The sequence below is a fragment of the Nesoenas mayeri genome (assembly GCF_963082525.1).
Source record: "Nesoenas mayeri genome assembly, chromosome: Z".
Taxonomy (NCBI): Eukaryota; Metazoa; Chordata; class Aves; order Columbiformes; family Columbidae; genus Nesoenas; species Nesoenas mayeri.
In genome coordinates, this window is record NC_137542.1 from 73,479,519 (window position 1) to 73,496,414 (window position 16,896).

At 36.4% G+C, this 16,896-nt stretch overlaps 1 protein-coding gene across 1 annotated transcript; it reads right to left on the reverse strand.

The window, feature by feature from the left end:
- Window positions 1-7,649: 7,649 nt before the first annotated feature.
- Window positions 7,650-16,485, reverse strand: SYT4 (synaptotagmin 4; the record flags this gene model as incomplete). The annotated part of the gene is made up of 4 exons (XM_080363029.1): window positions 7,650-8,124; window positions 11,127-11,247; window positions 12,812-13,626; window positions 16,452-16,485. 4 exons carry the CDS (start codon window positions 16,483-16,485, stop codon window positions 7,817-7,819), a joined length of 1,278 nt encoding a protein of 425 aa, XP_080219155.1. The 3' UTR covers window positions 7,650-7,816.
- Between the last annotated feature and the right edge of the window lie 411 nt (window positions 16,486-16,896).

A 16,896-nucleotide genomic window follows, 5' to 3' on the forward strand; every position in this document is an offset into this window, starting at 1 on the left:
TTTATGATTCACAGCTATTTTCTTCTGCATATATATCTGTTGCGATATACAGCTCTGAGGGATTTATCTCAAGAAAATACAGTCCCAAGAGCAGCATTACAACCCTGGATAACAATGAAAATAATAATTCATAACAAAGTTAGGAGATACTATTGATGTTGTTAAGCTTTATCCCATGCTACTGAAAGGAGAATTGAGGCTAGAATACGGTTTATTTGCCTCACGAATCAATGTACACAGGCACCTAAGATGCAGATATACAGAGGTTTCCCTCTCCATTTGTTAGTGTCCAACTAGAAACTTTCATTCACACAGTCCTAAGGGCAAACTCATTTGGAGGGTATTACTGAAATGTAATCAATATTGCTAGTGATGCTGTGAAATACTTCCTATTTCCATAAAATCAGTTATGTTTTCAGAGCCATGTAAAATATTTACAGCATCTGTCAAAGAAAATTCATGGTTATCCTTGTGATTGTCTTCAAGACTAAATTAAATCTTGCAGTCACCATATAGAAGCTTTGACTGGTTCGAAAAAAACAGCAACAGCAATAGTATTGCTTTAAAATGATTATTCTTCTCAAGCAGTTTTAAAATAAAATAATCTTAAAATGCTTCCTCATGTATGTTTACTGCATCTTGGATTTTATGGTTTTCTTTTGTTTTGTTGGTTTTTTTTTTGTTTGTTTGGTTGTTTATTTGTTTTGTTTTCTGTATTCAATTTTTTGTTAGAACTAAAGCCTTTCATAATGCAGTATTTTGTTATGTGAAGGAAAGACAAGAATCTTTTTTCAATATTATCTTATATTGCAAACACAATAACACAGCACTCATCTTTCACTCAGGGGGACCTTAAATTCCTGCATCTTCCACTTATCCCCAAACTCAATGCCAGATCATCCAATTACAAAAATACAAACCCACATCTTCTTACAGCTCAGTCACCTGAAAAAAAAACCAAAAAACAAAAAACAAAAAAACAACCTTCAGAGGCTGCCCAAAGAAGAAGAAGACGACTCAATGATGAATGAAACCTCCTTTGTCAAGACAACAGGAAGATGAGCATTTTCCAGTCTGTCTCAACCTGTTCTTTGATGGTCTAAAAGCATCCTACTGTCAGAAAGATTCATAATAAGAGATCCCACTGGATCTACATCATGAATGGCATTCTACTCTGAAAAGAGAAACAGGTCAACAGTTCCAGAAACTTTATGATACTTGAGAGCTCCACGGCTGGGGCTGCTGCAGCTTCAGGTGCAGCAAGGGCAGGTGGTGGCCAGGTCTGTAGGCTTCTAAGATGCGATGCTGATGAGCTTGGGAGGTGGTAAGAGGCCCAGGAGTAGCAACAATTGGGGGTGGCTGTGGAAGGGCATCTCTAGAGAAGTTCCTCATGGCACCTCGCGGACCAGGGGCTGCAAAAAGAGACACATTAGTGATGTGGTTCAAATAGGTGGGTGGCTGCTGAAAGCTGGTGACCTCTGAGATTGCAGCAATAGCTCTGGGATCTAGTTCCAGTGCTGGAAGTTGCCTTTGCATTTGAGATGCTGCCAAGGAAGTTTGGTACCTTACAGGTCAGGGTCAAATGCATAGCAGCAGAAGGTGTCAAGGAGTCACATCAGCAATTAGTATAGCATGGTGGGCTGAGACCCTGCAGAACTGGATAGGGCTAGAAGTGTTGTGAGGTCATGTAATCATGGTCTCAATATACCAAAGAGCATGATTTTCAGCATCAAATTATGCTAATTATCTTGGCCTAAATTCATACAGAGCTGGGGTGGGGTCTGATATTTGTTAGAGGGTGGTTTTCAGAGTGATGTAAGGTGGAAGTTTGGGACTTCTGGCAACAACCACAGGAGCGGGTGGCTCCATCTGCAACTTCAGAACAAGAACCTTGCCTGGATCACTGAGAATAAAACCCAGGGATATGTCAAAGCCAGCTGATTTCAAATCTTGTGTCTTCACAGAGAAGAAAAGTACTGTGATAATTACTGAAGACACCCTTCACCTGGGGATGGAGGCCTAATCTTCTGGTCTGCCTTGATGATATTTTGGGAGGCCTGGTGCTTTCCATGAGGCCAGGATCTAGGATGTTGCCAAGGCTTGTGCAGTCCTTGGACTGTTACAGCTTTTCCACGAGAACACCAATAATATTTCTGGGTAACATAAGTCATGTCAAGAATAACTGCAGGTCTCTAGGGGCAGGGGTGAAGCATGGGGGCCTAGGTAGTTTCTCTTTAGTCCTGCTTCTGAGGCTGAAGGGCTTGAGCAAGAGTCAACTCATTCGACAGGACAAAGGCTGATTGTGTTGTTAGTGTTGTAATCAGATATGTTACTTCTCTGACCACAGGACATCCTCTGGTCATGCGCAAAGTACTTCAAACACGCAATAGAAATGCTATCATATTACAAACATAACATACGAAAGAAATAAACTCTTCCCTTTGATTTTCTTATTGTCTTTCATTTTTTCGTCTACTGCAACTGTAACAAATGCTCTAAAGCCTCTAGACCCAAAGTCACATTGTCACAGCTTTTTAATGATGATAAGTAAAAAATATTATGGAGAAACCTGTGAGAACTCGGTAGAACTTTTTGGATAAAGGTAATTGTTCAGGAGCTACCAGCAAAGTAAAGTAAAAAAGTGCCAATACCAGTCACAGCAACTCTAAGAGTACCATGAATTGTTCAGCAGCTCCATGAGACTTTGTGAAGTAGAGAACATAGACAGAAGGCAGAAGCTTATGTAGAACATATTTCAATCTTGTTTGAGGAAGATAAATATTGTTCACTGTCATCCATGTTAAGCATTATTACTGTGGGTGCAACATATTGCTATGCTGTATAAATACAGGGCACTTACAGAATAGTGTTACACCTCAAGAATCACATCTCATGCAAACAGGACAACATCTAAAAGGACTTCTTTGAGGCCTTATAGGACATTAGTGTTAAGAGTTTCCTTGAGGTTCAGGTGCATTATATTTGGAAATCCTACTAACATTTTTGATCTCTGTCCTGAAGAAGGTCTGAAATATGACCTGTATGAGTCACCATTTTTTGAGGAGAACCGTACAAAGCAGGTGTACCAGTTTGACTGAAAACAAGTTAATTATCTTCATGCAGTTAGAAATCTTTCTCTTTCATACCTAGCATGGTCATTATTGGGGCTTAGTTTGAGAACAGGAGATAACACCTCAGCACAGAGTTAATGTTTTAAATTGCTCTGGTCTGAGAGCCAAGGCCATTCTGAACACTCTGCCCATGGGTGTGAGCCAGCAAGGAAGGGGGACATAGATGGAATAGACCTTGACTGAAATCCAGACTGATCAATAAGAGTATTTTATCCCATTAGCGGCACACTTCATATTTAAGGAGGGCAGGGATCTTCTGGTATCTCTCTTGCATTCTTATCTCTTCATTCTCAGAAACCTGTTCAGGGGAGTTCTGTTTGAGACTTTCTTTACATCAGCCTTTGCCATCCTGGTGTTTTGCAGAGTCTCCTGGGCCTTTCTGCCTTTTTCTCTCTTTTCTCTCTCTGGCATTGGCTGTTGGGACCAGGGTGCTATTTCCTGGGACTGGCTGTTCAGTGTGGAGGAATTGTATTGAGTATCTTATTTTATATTCTATTTCTATGTTTTATATATATATATATATTAGTTATGTGTTAGTATTTTGTTATTTTATTAAACTGTGTTTATCTCAGTCCAAGTTTCTCCCTTCCCTTTCAATTTATTCACCTATTTGGTGGGGCGTGAGGTGGAGGAGTGAACAAACAACTGCTGTGGTTGTATTGCTAGTTCGGGTTAAACCACAACAGCAGGGAAGGAAAAATAAGTGGTTGCATAGGATGGAAAAGAGTAGTCTTTTACATTTGATATCTGTCTCTTGGAGACAGATTTTCCAGGGAGAGTATACCAGCTTATACCTATAAAGATGTTTCATTTAATGCATTTGTCTGGTAGATCCTGTCACAGTTTTCATACATTGATTTATGTGGCAAGGATCAGGAATTTCTTTCAGGTAATTAGTTCTAAGCTCACAATGGGAATCACAAAATGGTTATGTGTATCCCAGCTGCAACTGCCTTCTTCCTGACCTAGCTTACATTCTGTACTGTTAAAATATTTGTGTATAGAATTTGAAGGAATGTTTCCTCTACCTTAACTTCCAGACTCACCTGACAAGCTGGTACCTGACATGACTTTCTTACATCAAAGAAAGCAAGAGTAGTATGGCATGACTGTCCAAGGGATATTTTTTTCTTCTGGAAAAGGCATGGAATGTCACTAGTATTCCAATAGTATGTGACTTTTATTTTACTTCTTCCACCTAGTATGCTAGAATTCATTCTTGTTTACATCTGTATATGAGTCCTTGTAGCGCCTATGTGGAGTTCAGATTTTCTGTTATGGGCCATGTTTTAGGCCCTAGCCTGAGTGTACAGTACAATTCAAGAGAAATGTAACTATGCAACAAGAATCTATGAATAAAGAACATGTGATATGTCTGGGTAGTATTTGGTGGAACAAGTCTAATCCACTTCTGTGAGAACAGGAAGACTTTTTGAGGTAAATGTGTTTTGATAAAAGCATGAGAAAGTAGCCCATGAATACAAATAATGGCACAACCTCTGGAACAGATACATTTGTTGGATAGTTGTTTTGGGATGTGATGAATGAAAGCAGCAGTTTATTCTTGTCTTACACACATGGCACAACATACAGAACCGGCACAAATAACTTACAAAATCTCATACACCATGCTTCCTCTCCAATAACTTCTATTAAGTTACAACACCATAACGAATCAGGTATTTAGTTACGACAGATCCCCAGACATGGATAGTCTCCCATTCAAGGAGTTATTATTTTTGTAAGCTACTTAGACAAACATCATTTTTTACATGTTTAATACAGTACAGTATCCTTAACAGAGTTCAAGATATTCACAATGAGTATTGAATACTTTATAAAACAGCAGAATTTCTCATCTCAGTACAGGTCTACATTCGGTCCTGCCTTGTCTGGTTTACAGATGTGTCACGAGTTGGCGTTACTCGACTTTCCAAGCTAAACATTGCTTTAAATGAAACACAAAATTTTATTTACAGATTTTTTAGATTTAATAAAAATGTTTTTGCTTCCCTTTCCTATTCATACTACTTATCCCCAACAACTACCATTTAGCTGGTAGAAATATTAACCCTCAAGCTGCTATAGAAACTTAAAAAATAATATTGAAGATGACTTGTTGGATGTAAAACGAAAGATGGTCACAGCCCATCATTAATTCAAAAAGGTGTCACCTGATTTTTAGAGATAATGTACTACTTACGAGCTAATACACAAAACCTCTTTTTTTTTTCTTTTTAAATTGCAACCTGTCCCACTCTCTTTCATGCAATCATTTTCAGTATAAAGTTCTTTCCTTACTAGACATTGTAATAACTCTAGTTGTGTGGTACTGATTTAAACTCTCCATGTCTGCATTAATCAAACAGTGTCTCCCCCTTTACATGGTCCTATTGACATTGCTGAGCTGACTGACAAGAAGAGTTTTGCTCTGTGATTGCACTTCAAATTCCATTGAAGCCCATGGGCATCTTTCTTTGTATTGGTGGCTTTGAATTAGCTCTGCTTGAATGTGGCTGGCAAACTTCAGCCCTTAAGTAGTTATCCAGCTTTCTAAAGAAATAAGAAAAAAAGATTTCTCTCCTGGATACATACAATACGCATGTTTTTTTACATTGAGCATTATCATAAAAAGCACATTTATGTAATTTTGAAAATGTATTTTTACAGAAATCTATAAACACTGTTATATCAAACACATTCTCAAAAACTGGAGAAAATAGCGACACAAAACCTGGAAGAGCCTCAACAGAATTCTTCCAGTACTATTTGTCTACTTGCATATTTAATATTTCAGTGTCCTTTACTGCAAACATAATTTGGCCATATGAGAACAAGTAAAGACACCAAATCCCCAAAAGTTTTCAATAGGACCTGGTTATGTTGTTTAATTAAATTAATTTGATAGCCTATGTATGTTCTTTTACCTGGCATGCCCATTCTGATACCTTTACTCTCATTGAGCAGTACTTTAGTTTCCGAATAGTCTCATTTACTTCAGTGGAATTAAACGTAACAAAATGACATATGCAAAAATACTGAAAAAGGTTTCCAACTTTTTAAATCCTTCTGATGTCAACAACTAACATCATTATATTCTTTATACATATGGTAATTGAAAATGATGTAGGAGTAATATTTAAAAACAAAGAAAAAAAATCTGTGTCAGAAATCAGGGTACAAACTTTAGGAAATAATCTGCTTGTAATTGTGCTATAGTTCTGACAGCCTAAAATCTATCTGGTGTGACCAAGAGTAAATTTCACGTCTAAATGCTTTATTTATATACTTGTTTATATTACACTTGATAGTCCCTCAGCCTGGCACAGTTTGAGTTTAGACATATATATGCCACACTAACATGAAATCATGGTGTTATTTTCCCCTACCACCACCAGTTTTCAGTACAATGAGTAATGGAAATTAATGCATATAATCTAAGTGAAATGTTTTTTTCAAATAGTTTTTCCAACATCATATTGGACAAATTATAATGTGAGCTTGGTTACTTATCCTGCAAAAGTTTAAAAATGCATTAATCTTTGTATGTTGCAAGCAGCTCTACCGACCTTAATGGCATTAGTCACAGTTCAGGAAGTTAAACAGCAGAATAAGGTTGTGTTTTCTCACTATTTTGTTTGCTCTTTAATGAAACAAAAAAAGAAACAGAATTTTTTCAACCATTATTGAATGGTTTAAAATACAATTGGTGTAAGGTCCTGGATGTTGCCTCACCTCAACAGAAATGCTTTCTCATGGCTTGAAATGCTTAAAGTGTAATTCTTGCAATGGAAAAAAAATTAAACGCAACCCATATCTAATCCAAAATTCTAGCTATATTGTAACATGTATAGTCATCCATAAGGGAGCCCTTTTAACAAAATAATGTATGCTAACTTGCTTAATGATTTGTAGAATATATGTATTTTGATCACTGTAATACAACAAGTTATATATATACATATTAAAAAAAAAATCCAAGTGTAAATAATTGTACAGTATTTCCACACATAAAACAACTAGTTGCACATGATGTGATATGTAAAGCAAATCGCTGAAAATTTCTTCAATCTTTGGAATGATCAAAGTATAAGTAAGGAAAACTTACAAATAATGATTGAATTTTCTTAAAAGAAGGTTTTTGACTGAGAGGTAAAAGGAACTCCCTTCCTACTGGCCCTACCCTCATTCCATGGCTTTTATAGACTAAGCACTTCCCCCAGGAAGTCACAGGTGAGATTTTTTTAGATCTAACAACATATTTTAGTTAGGTTATCTTCTTCTGTGTAACAGTACTAATAAGGTTTCTAGTGACTTTTTCATGAAATATAGTTCATTTTTTTGATGTTTATACTGCTTCAGTAGTTTCAGACTATTTAAACTCCAGAAGAATAAGATTCTGATCCAAGTTTTTTAAAGTCTAATGAAATATAAATAATTTTATTTGCTCTGAAAATTTGTTACCTTCTGTTCTGATAACTCAATCCAGTTTTTATTCACTCGCCCCCCCCCAAAAAAAACAAAACAAAACAAAACAAAACAAAACAAAACAAAACAAAACAAAACAAAACAAAACAAAAGTGTTGTAGTTACAAGCCTGTAATTATACATAGCAAAGAAAGAAAACTGCTTCTTGCCTGTGGGAACAAGTATAGTTTTTCAAGTTCCAACCCCTCTCTAAGCTACTAACCATCACACAACATATGCCATTTGGCAATTTGTCTCCTAGGATATTCACAGATTTCTTTCCAGTGCTCTCCACCTGTTCCTTCTGCTGACGATCCCAAGATTAACCGGCCAATGACCTCATTCCTTGACCCCCTATCTGAATCTAAAACCAAAAATTCAATGCTGATATCATCAAGGCTCTCACAAGGAATATCAAAGACAAATAATTCATTGAACACTGCATTGGGAGTGCATTTCTTCACGTGTGTTTTCTTTTTAGAAATTCTCTTCTTAGCATGATACAAATTCACTTTGACATAAGGGTCTGCAATGAAAAGAGAGAGCACAGATCAGCTTTTCAGCAGTGTCATTCAGAAATTCCTTGTTCTTGTTAAAGGTAAATTTTATCACTCACCCACATAATTACACCACAATGATGTTATTTTTCAAGTTATTAAACGTGATTAATCTCATCCAATTTTTGTGTTTACATCTGAATTAGTCCCTTCAATCTCCTTTCATGGTCACTGAAGATGTAACCAAAATACTCAGTGAAGTTTGGGGCATGATTCATCTGACCAAATACAAACGTTTCCTTCATGAGGTAAATTCTACTCTGTATTCCATTAACCCTAAGAACATCTTTACTACACGCAAAGGTGGTGTTTAAATACACAAAATTATAATGGATTCTGATAAAAATGTATCACTACGTAGATGTAAACAGAAATCTTATTTTCATACACTCTATCTGTAGGAGATAATAATTAGTGCTAATAAGACTCATGCAAAGAAAAGCTTCAGAAAGGGAGGAAGCGGCTCATGCTGACAGAATGAATGAATGGATGCAATCTATGTCTGTTGTTGTCATATGAAAGTCAAGTAGCTTCATTACATTTCTTCCATCAATTTTTATTGAACAAATGTAGCACTAAATTTAGACATAAAGGTATGTTTACTGTTAGGATATATACTTGACTCTATGTCTGTTCTGTAATACTATTGAAGAAGGGAAGGGAAAATGTCCATATTTGTAGCTGTCAACCAACTTTGCACGTTTGCATTCCTCATAATTATTTAAATGTTGCAAGATTCCTTTACTATTGTCTTCAACAATGGCTATATTTCTTCCTTCAAAAGAATTCTAGAAAATGCTTTAAAATAATTCCTTCCAAGTATCTTGGCATTTATTTCAGTGAAAATGTGGGCCTCTTTGCAAATTCTAGTGGAGTGAAAATGAAGCACAAATCCGTTTCTACTGAACCCAGTTGAACAAGGTAGTCTATGTAAACCATCAGCTCATAAATATCAAGAATAATTGAATACTTTTTAAAAAAAAAATGAAATTAAAACTGAACCATATTTAGAAATGCTATGTCAAATTTATCAAACTTAAATGATCAGATGATTAAAAGGTTTTTGTTTTCTTGAATCAACAGTAGTTTAACAGAAGTAAGGAGTGATAGAATACATCTATCACTTTCATATTCTATCACCATAATAAACATTTTAAAAATAAGTTTTATTGTAATTTAAATGTTCATTGTCTTCAAAATGAATATATGCCACTGAGCATTAAAAAATGTCAAAATCAATATTCATCAGTGGATTTTTGCTGTTGTTCATTTCTGCTTAAAGGATGTTTTCTGACTGTTATTTCTGGTCATCTAGCTAGATAAGGCTAGAATGTTCTGTTTGATTTTATTAGGTCCCTTAAGAGACCTCAAGAGCAGGGATCAAGGAAACCAAGGAGGCTGTGGAAATAGAATAGCTTCTCAGTAAAAATTTCCCGTCTTCCCAAGGAGAATGAGTTATGCAGTTGTTTAGCTGACCCCATGGAAACACCATTTAATACTCATCCTTGTCCAAGATTTATGTTGGACTGAGAGGAAGGTCACAGAAGAAGTAAGGACTGCCATGAGTAGAGTATCTTTCTGACACTCAAATATCTGTTGAACCTGGCCTTGCTGATGAACAGCAAATAATGAAGAACTATCTGAATTAACTAGATGTCCAAGTGTAGCATGACTGCCTGTATCTCTCAGAAATAACAAATGGCATTCATAGCTTCACTCAGAAGATGTAAACAAATGTGTAGTTTGGATGCGCTATAGGGTCCAAGTGGTTGATGAGACTAGGAGGGCTTTTGTTTTCAAGTTATTTTCCCACTGAATTAACTCAATCAGACTTGGTCTGTTGAGATCAGCTTCCTGTCATGATGTCTTCATGAAATCTCTGATATCTGGTGTAACTTTGGGGTTGATTATGAAAAGTACATATGATCTCTCATTGTGGAGTAAAATATTGGGCTGCATTTGTATGTTTTTTCCTTGTCATACATGAACAAAAATGATATCAGGAAGATTTCAATTAAACATCACTATGTTAATTGGATTTATCTATAGCTTTATTTTATTGGATCCAGGATGGGCTAACTTTCTAGGTAAATTGCAGTGTTTCTTGGTATGAGAAGTAAAAAGACTATAGTATTGGCTGTAGTAATTACGAATCAGTTCCCAAAACTACTTTATTTTCTGCTTCTTTCAAAAAAGTCCTGTAAAATGGAAGAATATCAGTCCTATAAAGAGTCAAGAGTAAGATGTGCTACTGTTTATATAGTCCTTTGTTGTCTTATCCCTAGTATATCGGACATTAATTTTTATTCTGTTATTATGTTACCTAGCATTAATGTGCAGTTCTAGTGTTGGCTTCAAAGAAGGTTCCACTGAATGTAAAACAGCACAAGACCAAGAGAAGGGAGTGCAGAAACTGTTCCTTCTTAGTGCACCCCAAGCACAGCTCATGATAAAGCTGTGTGTTGTGTTACAGCCTGCTTCCAGAACTGGCAAAGTTCACCTTTTCACCTTGCCAAAGAAACTTTAGTACTCAGTGGTCCAAGTTCAGCGCACGTGTAACTGATGGCTTTTCTTGGTGCTAAGCTGAAATAAACCATATGATGATCTCACTCAGTACTCATCTTCCACAAATAAACTTATTTTTGTCATAAACAAAAGATTTTATTATCTACAAACAACATTTCATACTTATGGCAGATGGGTTCTGTTCAAGACAATCACAAAACTCTTTGGTTTCCACTGCTAACAGATGTAAAGGATTTTTAACATGATTGAAGAACAAACTTGTAAAATACATACCCTGTAAAAAAAAAGAACTGACCTAGACATTAATAAAATGAATAGGCTACAAATAATAGACACATCATTTCTGCATTTATGGGCTACTTTTAGTCTTTGAAATGCACATTTTAGCTGTCTTCTGTCTGTTTGTTTTATAATCTCTGGGCATATTCAGTAGCAAAACCATTACCTGATAATCCTGACACATCAGATTTAGGTAGATGCCTGGCTTTTAAAACAACCACAGTGAGGGTGTTTGTTGTAGACTGATAACAGAGAGAGATCAGTAATTCTCCACGTCCAGATGATTTCTGAGGAAACGAATGGGGAAAAAAAATAAATAAAATAAATAAATAAATAAATAAAATAATCTACTTATAAACAATTACATTGGCCAAACTTTAAATCAAAATTAAGCAGATTTATGAGCTGTCACATAGCTGTATATTTTGAAATGGTGTAAAATGGTATAGCTTATGGAGCTATACTGCTTTACATAACAAATATAATTCCTTCTACAGTAGTTATATAGCTCTTCTTTTGATTGGTTACTAGATTTAACAGGAATAAATAATAAATAACTGAAAATATAGGTTGAGATGACATCACTGACTTCAGAGATTAGAAATGAAATCCTGCACCTTGAGAAAAAAGTCTTGGTGAACAGCAAATATCTTAAGCAAAACTACATTCTGAAAAGACATTTTGGAAAAAAAAGATAATCTAATAAAGTCTAAAATAAATCTTCAGTAAATTGTTTTTAAGAAGGAAGGATTCAAACAGTTAGTGAAATCTCATTCCTGATACCTTCTAAAATGGTATCATATACATGAAATTAATATGAGATCAAAGACTTTTTCTATGATTATTAGATTTGAATTTGCAGGATAGTTTATTTCACAGAAAGGAAGAAGGCAAGGGAAACAAGCAAAAATAATGCCTTATATACCAGAAAACCCAGTAAGTTACCAACAAAATGTCAGTGTCTTAATTATAGTCATAAGATAACAACAGAACTGCAAAATAACAGTATTAGTTGTAAGTATGTTGTCTGATAGACATTTATTTGATTTGGCAGCAGGCTTGCTCTTTGAAAACAATCACATTCCACTTCTTTAGCAGAGATAAAGAGATGTGTGTGTGTTGCATGTGCATCTCTGTGTTTCAGCTGTGATGGTTGCAACTTATCTTTAAGTTCTGAAATGAGATATCATGTTATGAAATATTTTTATCCCAGTGAAGTCAGTATATTTTGCCATTAGCTTCAGTAAATCTTTGGCTTTTCCCTTGTGTCTTAATATCCTTAGTAGAGCTGCAGTCTGTCTCACAATTCTTGGTGGAGAATGTAGTAACAGCCCTGAAGTGAAAGAATACACTATGGCATCAACAATAAGGTCTATAGCAGGTTCCAATTTCCCAAATAAAGACTACCTTCATTCTTTAAGAATCTACTATAAAACCCCTGTAGTTGAAGTGAAAGATTTACATTGACTTCAAAAATCTTTAAGAAATAATTATTTCAAACAGGAAATGGGAGGGAGGAGAAGAGGAACAACATATAAATCTTTGCAATCTTTCCTTTTAGAGCAAATTAATGGGGATTGAGGCCTCTCAACCTAACGTAAATGGGTCCACTCAAACCTGCTGGACCAGCTGAATAAGCAAGTAGAGTTTAGGATATTAGCAATTTCTCACAACATGCTCATTGTAATGTTCATTTATTACATTTGTGTAATTGCTTCCTCATACTTCCGTTATGAAAGCACCTCAATGACTTGCATGATGAGCAACTTTCCAATATGATAACAGCATTACACAAGAATAATAACTAACTCTACCACAACACTTTTAAAGTTTAAATAAAAAATAAGTTACCCTAACATTTCTTTTGATGATCTCTCGGTCCATTAGCAGCTTTCCTTCTGACAGTTCAATTCCTGCGAGGGGAATGAGGACTTCTCCAATGACGTCATCTCTGGAAAACCTGTCAAAGCTCAGGATCATAAAGTGAAGTGTTAAGTCTTGAATTTGGCTATAGGGGATCCCATAAAATGTGAAGGTCTCATCGAAAGCTGGATCTAAGGTTTTTCTCAGCACTCTGGTTTTCACCTTGTGCTTTTTCTCAGGCAGGATTGTCATTTTGATGTAGGGATCAGAAGTCATTGACTGTTCATCCATTGCTGGCAGTCCACGTGCTTCTTTGATGTTCACTACAAATGCCTTTTTCTCAAAGTTGTACTCTAAGGAGAAAAAGAGAGTTCCTAGCTTGTCTTGTTTTTCTTCAGATGACAGGGAAGTGATGGATTTTAAACTATCAGGGGATACTGAATCTTTCTTCCTTTCTGCAAAGTGCTTAGGAGACGAATTTTCAAGATCTGGAGAGCTCTGGATTTTAGAGGTTGTTTTGGGGAAGTTGCCATTTAAATCTCTCTTCTCCAGATCAAGATGGAGAGAATTCTTTGGCATTGCTGATTTATTCTTTGCTTCACTTTTTTCATCTGCTCCAAACTTCTTCTTACTGTTGAGATTCTCAGGGTAAATATCAACCCCCTTCAGAACATGGACGAACTTATATGGAGGGGTCTTATTGGATTTGGAAGATTTACGTTGGCAGCAGATCCAAGCAAAAAGAGAGACAGAGAAGACAAGGCCAAATGCACTAAAAATCCCAACCACTGTAGGAATTTCATCTGCAAATCAAATAAATAGCAACAAGCAAATAAGCAGCAGTTCCTTAGACTCTGTGTGATATTTAATAAAGTAAAAATTTAGTAAAAGAAACCGATACAAGATGGTTAAAAGCAGCAGAATCAACAGACTGAAAGTGCTTTGCATTGTACATATTGCTCGCCACCTGCTGGCATACTAAGGAATGCTTGCCATGTTAGTATTTTTCCATACACAGAGTGTTCGGTAGGAAAATACTATTCCCATCCTAATAGTAATAACCATTAGTAACTGCTTGACTATCTCATCCCTCTGTGTGTATTTTCTGAGTTTATATGTCTGTGAGTAATACTGGCCCTCAAAACATTTCAGCTTTGAATTTATGATGCTTTGTTGGTTAGATAAAACAGGTTCTGAATTATACATTACTTACAGATACATCATCTGCTTTTCAAACTGTTTCCAGAATACTTTGTACCCTCAATTAAATCATATTTTTATGGTCTGTTCCCGTAGTTGCCTGGAGGTATCTCTTGAAAGAACTGAGTTTAATTGGAGGTTATAACACTCAACTTTTTCAATGAGATTTTCAATAGTTTGTAAGAGGAAGTCTATGAAGAAAATTTAGAATAATTATATGCCCAGTGTATTTTCCAGATGAATGTGACATTAAGCAGTCACATCTGAGTCCAAAGCTGAAAACACAATTAGGTGTGTCATTGATAACCATTATGCTTTGCATTTAAGACACTGTGAATCAAAGCTATAGAGAGTTTACGGGAAGGGTTGCTGCTTTTTAGGAGTACATAAGAAAAATGTTAAAATGTGATTGTCTTCTACCTCAATATGAATTCTATACTCCAACAAAATAAATAGAAAATGGAGTGCTATATCCTCAGTTGTTATGTGGATACACTAGTCACATATAAAGTATCATTAGCCCTTCAAAGTATGCATAAAAGGAGCAAATGAGCACAACTAGTTGGAAATCCAATTTTGCCCATAAGTAACATTACTAAGTGAGTTTAAACATCCCATAATATAAGAATCAGAACTTAATCTTTATTCCCTGCAACAGTAGAAGACGAGTAGAATATCAATGGATGCCATTCTTTATGAATAAAGACAATTGTGTAACAGTTCTCGTTCTCTCACAAATTATTATCAAATCATTCTGTGTGAGAAAAGCAAACATATCTCCCTCTATGTATTATTAAATCAGCTTCCCGCAGGTAAATGCTGGGCAGATAGACATGCTGATTTTTAGGTAGATGATTAAAAAAATGCACAATGCTATCACAGCAAAGTAGGACATAATGTTCCAGCACAGAAATAATCAAGCCTAGTTATTAATTTCTTCTAACAGTGTTCATGTCACTTTTCCTTTGTCTACAAGCTGTAACAATCTACGTACTTAGTTGTAAGAACTTAATGAAATGACTGAAATTTATATACATAACTAGAAAGTATTTTTTTCTAAGTTAGCACATGATTCTGAGTCCAGGAATTCCCTGGGCTGCAGAAATTTAAAGATACATAGTATAAAGATAGAAAGGAAGAAGTGGTTGAAAACTTATCAGAATACTTTAATAGCTCTTAAGAATTATTTTCGCGTCTACAATAATTTGTTATGAGATGACAGACTTTTTTATAGTAATGAACATTATGCTGTATTTTAATTCTACAACTACTGAAAGCAGTGGTAGAATCAATTTGGTATTTAAAATATTAAGTAACTTTCCTAAAAAAGTAATTAGATAAGCATGATGTCATAAGTGTGGTTAGAAACATCAAATGGGTGGGGCAGGAAAGAAGACGAAATGGTAACTAAAATGGTTTTATGTTTACAACTAATTATGTTGTAACCTGAATTTCTTGCTGTTATCATAATGTAAACCAATTAGTTAACATCCAAGGTGGTAAATAAATAGGAAACATCCTCTATTAATTCTGGGAGAAGTTATTATTTCAGTTACGTGTTATAAATCTGGAGTCACTTCATTGAAGTCAGTAAAAAGATCCTTGAATTAAACCACTTCTAAAGCAAACATAATCTAGGATAGAGTCAATATTTGTAAAGCAAAGTTCAGAAATATTTCTACTTACTACTTTTCTGAATAAAGCTATTTACATATTCATTTTGTGAGTACTTGTTTATGACTGTTTCTGAAACTTCCAGTATCACAGTTAATCAACCTATATCCAGTGCATAGAAATGACAAAACTGAAAAGTTCATTATTATCATTGCTATTCTCAATGAACCCAAACAGATCAAGATGCAGCAGTTATGGTAAAAACACTGGGATCTTGTATTTCCACCTTCCTGGCAATATCCTTTACAAGGCGAGGTTTCACTTAAAGTTATGTTGACAAGCCTTTCTCTACAGCAGGAAAAAAGGAATTATAATTGTTTCAATAATGGTTTGAATAAAGATTTTCTCTGTGGCACAGGATGCATTTATATCATTTAACTCTGAAGCCACACTACTTTAACCAAGACAGAGAAAACAACCCCAAACCTCTCTCATTTGAAAATGCACCCACACAAAGCTCTCCATCTCTCCTGTTGCTTTACCGAATTGAGGTCAGGGTATAGGGGGGTGGGGAGGGGCAGGAGAGTTAGAGAGGAAGAAAGAGAAAGAAAGGACAGAAAGCAAATTCACACAACTTCTGAGATCGAAGAGAACTGTGGCGGGGGGGGTGGGGGGAGGCATCAGGTTCCTCCCAACAAGCTGCATGCCGGCAGGCGCAGGGTGGCTGAGCAGAGGCTCCCTACCTGCACCTCTCCCGGGGAGGGGAGCAGCCCCCAGACCCGCGAGTGGGGAATTGGGGCAGGGATGCGCTTACCAAACTGCTGCCGGCTGGCCGCGATCGGAGCCATGTTGGCGGCGTGCGCTGTCCGCGGTGCTGGAGTCGCTGTCCGCGGTGCTTGAGCCGCAGTCCGGGGAGCGGGAGCCGCCTCCCCGGGTGACAAGACACCTGCCCGGGGAGCCGAACACTCTGTCTTGCTGTCCCTCGGCTCTCCACTCTCACACTGCCTGGGCAACCGGCTTTTCCAGCGTTGTTTTTTGGGTTTGTTTGTTTGTTTGTTTGTTTTTTAAAAAAGAAAACAACTGAAAAAAATAAAACAAAACCCAGAGACACAAGCAGTGGGGAAGTAGAGGAGAAAGCTGCGAAGGGTCTAAATGAGACGGGGGAGGGGAAGCTTCAGTCCTCCCCTTTGCACACTGATTTGCAACCCCCTTCCTGTTTTGGCTCTTCTGAGTAGCTCTGCTCTGAGACTGAAGACGTG